This window comes from Triticum urartu, chromosome 3 (assembly GCF_003073215.2).
Source record: "Triticum urartu cultivar G1812 chromosome 3, Tu2.1, whole genome shotgun sequence".
Taxonomy (NCBI): Eukaryota; Viridiplantae; Streptophyta; class Magnoliopsida; order Poales; family Poaceae; genus Triticum; species Triticum urartu.
Window position 1 is genome coordinate 639,091,070 of NC_053024.1, and position 10,164 is coordinate 639,101,233.

General features: G+C 50.4%; 1 protein-coding gene and 1 long non-coding RNA gene across 2 annotated transcripts; both read left to right on the forward strand.

The window, feature by feature from the left end:
- The first annotated feature begins 764 nt into the window (after positions 1-764).
- On the forward strand, positions 765-3,125 carry LOC125545580 (NAC domain-containing protein 48-like). The gene is made up of 3 exons (XM_048709592.1): positions 765-1,044; positions 1,127-1,401; positions 2,116-3,125. The coding sequence occupies exons 1-3, from the start codon at positions 879-881 to the stop codon at positions 2,572-2,574; spliced, it is 900 nt and encodes a 299-aa protein (XP_048565549.1). The 5' UTR covers positions 765-878; the 3' UTR covers positions 2,575-3,125.
- Positions 3,126-6,558: 3,433 nt separating this feature from the next.
- Positions 6,559-9,071, forward strand: LOC125548937. The gene is made up of 3 exons (XR_007301201.1): positions 6,559-6,759; positions 6,975-7,139; positions 8,543-9,071. It is a non-coding gene; the product is annotated as an uncharacterized LOC125548937 (long non-coding RNA).
- Positions 9,072-10,164: the final 1,093 nt, after the last annotated feature.

Sequence of the window (10,164 nt, forward strand, 5' to 3'; positions counted from 1 at the left end):
TGGACAGTGGGCGCACTTTCTTTTTCTCAGCCCATGGGCCATGACCGGATCTGGATAGGCCTGGATGGTCTGTCTTCTCGTGTCGGTTTTCTGACGCCCGGGGACGAACCAACACCGATCGAGCTCGCTGGAATCTATCTATCTATCCTATCCATTCCGTCCATCGATCCGCGCGCATTTCCACATCACCTGTGCCATGCCATGCCATCTGAATATCTGATGGATCCGAAGCTGTAGGCAGCTCTTCAACAGGACACGTACCCTAGCACTGCACTTGCCTATGGCTTACTTAGTCTTCTCCACCCAAGACCTACCAACCCCCAACAACACGTACGTACGCCTAACACACACGCACATAACTCATCGTCGTCGTCTCATCATCGTCCTCATCGTCGATCCGTGGATCGGCACGACACGACTCATCCTTATCCACCACGTCCCCAACGCTCAGGCTCAGGCTCAGCTCGCGCGCACGAACGAACACCCCGCACCGCACCCGTACCACCACGCCGCCGGTCCCGACCCAGACGTGTCGCGACGGCACGGGCCACGCGCGCGGTCCCCTTCCCGAAACGGAACGCCCGTCCGTCCGCGTCAGCCGCCCCCGTCCAAGCGGCCTGACGTAAGCCATGACAGAAGCGGCGCCGCCGATCGGGGCTCCACGTGTCCCGGTCAGCCGGTCAGCGCCCGCACCACGTGTGCCCTGCCCCGCCCGCACCACACGTGTCGCGCCCCTCGCCCCCTATAAATCCCCCCCGCCTCGCCCGGAACAAGTTTCAGGCCTCCTCTCCTCCCTCCCCCCAGAGCAGCAGCAGCAGCAGCGCAGCGAAGAAGAATTCAGCAGCAGTAGAATTCAGAGCAGCAGCGATCGACCGGAGATGAGCGGCGGGCAGGAGCTGAATCTGCCGCCGGGCTTCCGGTTCCACCCGACGGACGAGGAGCTGGTGACGCACTACCTCTGCCGCCGCTGCGCCGGCGCGCCCATCGCCGTCCCCATCATCACCGAGATCGACCTCTACAAGTTCGACCCCTGGCAGCTCCCAAGTACGTTCTTCACCAATCCTCCACGCGCTATATGTTTCAATCTTTGGAATTACTAAGCATGTTCTCGTGATCTGTTGTGCAGAGATGGCGCTGTACGGCGAGAAGGAGTGGTACTTCTTCTCCCCGCGGGACCGCAAGTACCCCAACGGGTCCAGGCCCAACCGGGCCGCCGGGTCCGGCTACTGGAAGGCCACCGGGGCCGACAAGCCCGTGGGCACCCCCAAGCCGCTCGCCATCAAGAAGGCGCTCGTCTTCTACGCCGGCAAGGCCCCCAAGGGCGAGAAGACCAACTGGATCATGCACGAGTACCGCCTCGCCGACGTCGACCGCTCCGCCCGCAAGAAGAACAGCCTCAGGGTAAGCACACCAGACCATCCATGCCAGCATCGATCGCAGCACTAATTCCAGTATCTTGTACTAATAAATCACCTTATTAATACTGTATTAATTAAAATGAAATCGCCGTAGATAGATTAGATCGACGGGAGATATTTTAGCGCGATATTCCCACGATATGCCAATTACGACGGCACAGTGGATTGTTGCTTTCGAGATGAATGGGCGGATAGGCGGCGCCCGTGGGTTTGGGCCGCGGGATTTAGCGGCGGATGGGCCAGGGGGGCCGCACCCCGTGCAACTTGCTCGATGATTCGCGCCGTGTGAATGCGTTCGATGCCATCACCTCATCCCTTTCAGTTTGAGGGCCCATGACTCGTCCGGCCATGGGAGCCCATGCGACGGCGACGGCGACGGCGCCGACGGGAACGGCGCTGTACTGGTAGAGAGCATCTCGGCAACTGGCCGACTCGATAATGCTAAAATAATGAAGCTTTTCTAAAACAGTTTTGCTAAAGCACATCTAGATGTGCTATAAGTATTGCACATCTAAGTCCTATGTCATTGATCTTACGGTGAGATTCATGTGAATATTTTTTTTCTCTTTATGCTTGATACACTCACTTAGATGTGCAATGACTAGGGCACATGACACACCCTTTCTAAAATGATTCGACTGGTATAGTTCGTCATGTGTGATCTGTGATCGTTTGTCTGACGTTTTGTTCCATGCAGTTGGATGATTGGGTGCTGTGCCGCATCTACAACAAGAAGGGCGGCATGGAGAAGCCGGCGTCCGTGGACCGCAAGCCGGCGGCCATGGGCGGCTACGGGGGTGGCCCTGGGGCCATGGTGAGCTCCCCGCAGGAGCAGAAGCCCGACATGGGGATGAACGCGAACGGCGGCGGCGGCGGCGTGCAGCCGTTCCCGGACCTCGCGGCGTACTACGACCGGCCGTCCGACTCGATGCCGCGGCTGCACGCGGACTCGAGCTGCTCGGAGCAGGTTCTGTCGCCGGAGTTCCCGGCCGGGGAGGTGCAGAGCCAGCCCAAGATCAGCGAGTGGGAGCGCTCGTTCGCCTCCGGCGGTGACCCCGTGAACCCGGCGGCCGGCTCCATGCTCGAGCCCAACGGCGGCTTCGGCGGCGACCCGCTCCTCCAGGACATCCTCATGTACTGGGGCAAGCCGTTCTAGGCAGCGAAGAAACCGATCGGTCGGTCGAAGCGAGTACCTCCTATCCTTGGCGTTTGGGGCGATGAAACGGGCGAGCCGCCATTGTTGACCTGATGAAGGGGAGATAAATTTAAGAAGATATTAGACGGGAGATAAGACAAAATCAGGTGCTTGATGACGACGACGACGACGGCGAAGATCGGAAGGTGGCGGCGATGATACCGTGGGTCCCCGGCCTCTCACCAGCGTGACGTGTGACCGACGACGCCCAAGATGCTTCGAAGCGTTCGCCGCATTGCATCATCGGGCGGGCGGTCGTGCGCTAGCAAGCAAGCATGCATGTGTGTGTGTGTATGGGTGTACATACATGGAGAACATGAAACATGATTGGTTCGGTGCGGGGTTGCTGTTTCTTGATTGGTTAGTTGCAAGGGTTTTATATTGATAAATTGATATATAGTAGTACCATACCAGTGCTGGCAGCCGTGCATGGTGCTGGCTAGCTGTAGTCCGATGGTAGTGTAAGCCATTCATCAAATGAAACTGAATAATATATTGTTCTTGCCCCTCCACTTGCTCAGATGTCTCGAGAAAAATTCTTCCTCGCTGAATTAGGCGGGCTGCGGTTGGTGATCTCCGGAGAGAAATTGTGGGTGTAAACAGTGATTTTCTTGCGTATTTACCTACTGCCAAAAGAGCGGTTCACCGACGGTAGCAAGCTGCATGCGCTCCAGCTGTGGGGGAGATAAGCTTCCGTACGGAGGAAACGTGTTTGTGGCCGCGCCTTCCAGGAAAGAGGAGGGGAAAACGTGACGGTAATCAGCGGCAGACTTTTAACCTTGGACGCACGTACGGCTGATGCTTATCGGGGAAGACCATGTGCACGTGTGTGCGGGCGGGTGGACCCCGAGAACTCACGGCGCCGTACGTGCGCCTGGACCGACTGATCTCCACGTTCACACATGGAATGGATAGATCACGTTGGAAAACCTCGTGCTTATCGCCTCCGATCCGGTCCACCACACTATTCTCAGACAGACACCCGAACAAATCTACACGAGTGCGTTTTCGTTGAAGCACGCCACAGGATTCCAGCGAAAAATAAATACAAGTTGGTGCTTTATTTTTAGAAAACTTCTAATCTATTCCTCTTCAGCCATGGGAATACAACGAACAACAGAAATAATAAAAGTTATATCCAGGTCCGTGGACCATCTAGCGACAACTACAAGCACCGAATCAAGCCGAAGGCGCGCCGCCGTCATCGCCCCTTTCTCGTCAGAGCCGGGCAAAAGTTGTTGTAGTAGACAGTCGGGAAGTCGTCGTGCTAAGACCTCATAGGACCAGCACAGCAGAACAGAAACCGCCGCCGATGAGAAGTACTATAGATCGGAAGGATCCAACCCAAAGAAACACAAACATAGACGAACTACAATCAGATCCGAGCAAATTCATCAAAGATAGATTGGTCGGAGACACAACTTCACACGTCCATCGATGATGCCAGACACATCGCCGAAACGGTGGCTAGGCGTGGAAGACCTTATTCCATCTTCAGGAAGCCGCCATCGTCTCGTCTTTTTAAGCAGGACACAAACCCTAACAAAATTTGAAGAAACATCTAAAAATGAAGGCCTCCCGTCGGCAAAGACCGGGATCTACTGCGCCGTCATGGTCCTAAGGCCACCGAAAATGAGGCGGACCGACAACGGCGCCAGCGGGAGGCAAAGTAACCCTAAGCTTTTCTTTGGGGAGGAGGCTGCTCGCTAAAATTTCTCTCCCCGTCTCTTGCTCTAATGCGTCGTTGTTTCAACGAATTAATACAAGTTGGTGCTGAATGCAGGGATTCGGTGGCTAGCATTTTATTTTAGCAGTCCAACTCACGACTGCGATGACTCCGGCTGGATCGCTGGGATATTAATTGGGGAGGGAGTCCAGGTACTCCGCACCCCGGAATGGCCAGAGCGGCGGCGGCCGCCGCCGTTGTTCCGCGGAGACCACCGCCCTGAACTGGTCCTGCTATGGATGGATGTGTGCACACTGCTTTATGCCGAGGACGAAACGGCTGACTGCTACGGCTGGGATGAGGTTAATCTGGCATATAAAACCAAGCGGCGGCGGCGTCGCCTTCCTCGAACTTTCGTCTTGACACCTTCGTCGTCCACTGGGCCGGGAGAATTGCTGCTCCGCTTTCTGGGGTTGAGCGGCAGCGGTTTGCTGTTCGTGTGCTGGTTGTGTTCACCGGTTTGAGCGGAAGGTGGCGCTAGTAGGTGGGGCGATCCGGCGATCGATACCCACTTCGCGAATTTGCAACAACTAGACGCTTTGGGCATGTATATTAAGTTCAAGCGAGTGACCAAGAGCATCTCCAATAGTCAATAGATGATTATCTTACATTATCAAATTGTGGTCGGAGTAATATAAACCATCTGGCTTTTTACATTATCAAAAAGCTCTAACTCCAACGCATAATGTAAAACAGGGCCCTAGTGCTTGATTAAGTGATGTAAAATAAGACATTCAGATAAATAAATAAAGATGCAACATACCAAATTCATTTCAAACAAACATAGTTCATACTACAATCATTGCAACCACTACTTTATACTAAACCCGGGCAGAACAGCCCGACCCGAGCTTGGCCTGAAAAAACAAGGCTAGGCCGACCGGGCTTGGCGTTCGGGCTGGGCTCGGGCCACGTTTTGCAGCCCGGAAGATAGTTCGGGCCGCATTCGGGCTTCACTTTTTTTTGTATTTTTGGCCGGGCTTTCGGGCTTCAGGCCGGGCACGCACGGGCGTGCACTAAAAACCAGCGTACGGGCCGGGCTATGGGGCTTGATTTCAGGCCGGGCTCGGGCCATATTTTGTAGCCCGGAAGATAGATCGGGCCGCGGTCGGGCTTCACTTTTTCTGTATTTCGAGCCGGGCGTGCACTAAAAACCAGCGTTCAGTCGGGCTTTGGTCTTCAGGCTTGATTTCGAGGCGGGCTCGGGCTTGAAAACGGTGAGTATTTCAAGCTTCGTGTCGGGCTTGAGAAATGAAGGTCGGGCTTTTACAAGCCCGGCCCGACCCCACGTTTTCCCGGGTTTACTTCATACCAATTCTACTTGAACTACATCACCCTAAATATAAACTACTTGTCGGACTCGGTGTCGCTCAGGAACAAGTTCCAGAACGTGTCGGAATAGAGTCCTCCTCCTCGTCGGACTCGTTAGGGATCACCGTCGAGGGGCTAGCCTCATCCTCCTGCTTCATATGCTTCTTCTTCTTCTCTTCTGCACACTTACAGTAGAACTCCAACTCATTGGGAACATACCGTCGATTCTCCGGCAAACCTTGCCATTGCCACTTCATCACTCTTGCCAGGAGCAATGTGGGTCACAGTCTTCTTCTTCTCGTTATTGATTGGCCGAATGCTCACATTCTTCGGCCCAACAAATTCTGCTTGCTCCAAAATTTTGATCTTCTGAAAATTCATCTCATGAATTGGCCGGCTAAAATGCCACATGACAATGTTGTACGCACACGCTGAGATGTCCACGGAGTCGAAGGTGCTGAGCCAGTAGCGGCGACCGTCACATCAAAACTCAACATCAAACTTGCCGGAGGGGAACCGCCACACCCCATGAAGGCCGCCTTGCCCTTCAATGGCTTCAACGACATGACGACTGCGCAGGTGTGGCGTCGACGCAGGCAGTGGTGTAGACAGAGTGCGGCAGGGTACCGTGGAGGTAGTGCGGCGTCGGAATCGGGCGGTGCGGTTGTGTGGCGGTCGATTTAGTCGATTTGGGGTCGTGCGACGGTGGGGTAGGTGCAGATCCGGCGACAGGGGTGCGGCGAGTGGGCAGGGCCGGCCCTGGGGCATGGGCGGCGGGGCGGCGGCCCAGGGCCCAGGCGGGAGGGGGGCCCATGATGTAGTACATATACATACTAATGCCCAGCAAAAAAATGGTAAAAGAAACGAGATGGGCTAGGGCGCGAGGCCCATGCGATTGATTACGAAGCGTTACGCTAGCGCTAGCCAGCAATCGGTACCGGCTGCTCATTTTCTTTTCCTTCGTCTGGAGTCTGGACGGTTGGTCTCTAATCTCTTCGTCCTGCCTGCCGCTCGGCGCTCGGCGCCTTGCCGTCTCGGCCGCCGCCGGCTTGCCGCTGCGCGCGCCGCATAGCAGTCCGGTAACCCAAAGTCTGCAGCGAGCCAACGAGGTAATCCATGATCCATTCCATCCGCCAGTTTCTTCAGCCCGTATATGTATCCATGATCCATCCATGTTCCTGATGACCTAATCCATCCCCCCAGATCCCAATTTTACAATTTCAGTAGTATGTACGTATTCAACTATCCACATGTATGTTTAGGGTTCCAATCATCCGGTTATAAATTCTTAATTCTTTGTACCCTCTTTTCTTTATGATTTTAGGACATTATCCTGCCATGTTGCCTAAGAAGAAGATGTTGGTGCTGAAAAAAGGAGAAGAAAAAAAGAAAGTATTATTGCATCAAGAAACGTCCGAAGAAACTTTTTTTGAAGCACTGAAGTATTATTGTTGTCGATGGAGTCAGTTGAATTTGGTTCTTATTTGAGGTAATCATGGCATGTTAGTTTTATTTTGCCATCTTTTTAGTATTATTTTGTCGATGGAATCGGTTCGAATTTAGTTATTATTGTTGTCGATGGAGTCAGTTGAATTATTATAGTCAAATTTGGTTGAAATTTATATAGGGGCCCATGTCACCGAGTTCGCCTAGGGCCTTCCAAAACACAGGGCCGGCCCTGCGAGTGGGTTTCGGCGGCGACACGGTAGTTGCGTGTGGGTGGAAAAAAATTGTAAGTTCAGGGGTCTTTGGGTGTTCGTGCGACTGGTTTGGGTTTTACTCGAGCCGCATGGGTGATGCAAATTTGCATCACCAACTGCCCTATTTTAAGACACGGAGAAAAAAGAGTAATTTTTGTCATCTACATCATCTGTTGGAGCACTGTTTACGTGCATTCATGATATAAAAGTGATTATTTTTACACCTACATCGTCTATTGAGATGCTCTAAATCAAGTTTTTTGGAACCGTTCATGAGGAAAGAAATGAAGATGTGAATTTGTCTAGAAATATTTCATTCGGTTTATATCGATCCAAATTAGATAAGCATGTAAAGTCTACTGGAGTAATAGTAAGAATGTACCCACTTTGTTTTAAAATAAGTGTTGTGGTTTTAGTTCAAACTGAAACAGAGGAAGTAGAACTTTCTAAAAAAGGAAAGAGAAACCTATCGGCCACTGTAAGGCCCTTTCCAGTGCTCCAAAGTGTATAGGTGCTAAGGATGTCACATGAGCAAAAAAGTGATGTGACAGAGCAATTGAAGAGGAGAGACAACTAACCATACTGGAAGCAACTTAGCTAGTAACATAATGCACCCCAATGCAAATTTGCTTATGTAGCAAGTAATTAATGATGAGAGAGATGTTCGTGGTAACATAATATGTTACCGTAACATATCAACATGGCACCCACAAGGTTCGGGTGCGGGTAATACTCGCCCATACCCGCATCTGTCCCAATATTTTTTGCCCAAACCCATATCCGTACCCGCGCCTTGGGTTTTATATTGTTCCTATACCGTACCATCCACGCGTAAAAATACCCATCTTTGCCACCTTTCAATTTACATTTTACCATATAATTTCATTATTTCAGTATGTAAAATATAACATTTTAGCATCTATATTTAGGGTTTTGTGTACTGTAAGTGTGATGGCGTGATGGGTGAGGGAGGGGAGGATGTTGTGTGCGAGCTGTGGCTGGATTAGGCTAGGTTTTACCCTTTTAGTGAATGGCATAGGGGACCTACGTGTAGGATGTATTAATATGTGGGTAGACCGTATCCGTACTCGGCTTACCAGATCGATATTTTTTTTCCCATTTACAAACTCATGCATATTTAACTTCCACAAAACACTTACCCTAATAAGGTTTTTACCCGTCTGGTTCGCAGGTAGCGGGTACCCATTGCCATGTTGAGTAACATAACAAATCTGAAGGCAAATCGAGTCTACATCTACAAATGAAGACTTACATGATACTACACATATGTTACTACACATTGTGAAGGTGTAACATAGACTAGTGTCATACATATGATACTACTCTAAATTACTCCCCACCATGACTAGTCGGGCGTAAGCAAAATGCCTACCAATCAATGCATGAAGGAATTTAATTGTTAAAAAATTATACGAGGGAAGCATAGCATCAAAAGCTAAGAAACTATGCATTGGGAAGATTAGTTGCTAAGGTTTTTAATGTACTTAATGCATCTACAACCAAACTTAGCAAATTTACCCCATTAAATATCCGCGGACACGCCCAGTCAGTGTCCGGGCATGTCCATTTTGGGCCCTTATTTTTCAAGAACCCATAGTCAATATAAACCCCCCTTGTGGACATATGTAACCATTCACTATCCTTTCTACCAACTTAAGAGGAGATGTACTTCCTCCGAGAGAACTGATACATCTTGAACGTATATACTTTTCCAAATACTTTTGCTCTTATTTTGGACTCTAACTTGCATGATTTGAATGAAACTAATCCTGACCGGCGTTGTTTTCAGCAGAACTACCTTGGTGTTATTTTTTGCAAAAATAAAAGTTCTCGGAATTGGAAAAAACCGCACGTAGATTTTTTGGTGGAATATATAAAAAATACTGGTGCAATTTACCGGAGGGGGCCATCGGCAGCCCACAAGGCAGGGGTGCGTGCCCACCCCCAGGGCACGCCATGCTTCCTTGTAGGTCCCACGGGCGGCCTCCTGACCTAATTCCAAGCCTACATATATCGTCTTTTCGAGAGAAAAATCAGAGAGAAAGGAACATTGCGTTTTACGATATGGAGCCGCCGCCACCTCATTTTCTTCATCAGGGGGCCTGATCCGGAGTCCGTTCGGGGCTCCAGAGAGGGGGATTTGCCGCTGTCATCTTCACCAACCCTTCTTCATCGACAATCTCATGATGCTCACCTTAGGGAGTGAGTAATTCCTCTGTAGGCATACTGGATGGTGCTGGAGATGGATGAGATTTCTTATGTAATCATGTAAATTTGTTAGGGCTTGATCTCTAGTATCCACTATGTTCTGGGATTGATGTTGCTATGACTTTGCTATGCTTAGTGCTTGCTATTGGGGCCCGAGTGCCATGTTTTCATATATGAACCTATTTTTTTTTCAGGAATATATTCGAGCCGTTGATCCTTCTCCAAGCTATATGCACCTATTATTGTTTTGAACTGTAGACCACAAAGTGAGATTAATTGGGATACCCTCCGGAAACGACTGTAATTTGAGGAGTTCATGTATTCACTATTTACTAATGCTTTGTTTCGGTTCTCTATTAAAAGGAGCGCCTTAGTTACCCTTGGTTTACATTAAGACCCCACAACCACGAGAGGGTGGGACAAAAGATGTCATGCAAGTTCTTATCACAAGCACGTATGATTATATACAGAATACATGCCTACATATGATCGATAAATTGGAGCTTTTGTGTATCGCTCTAGGTTGTGATAGTTACATAATGAATTTCATCCAAATATCCATCAGTACTCTATGCCTATGCTTTT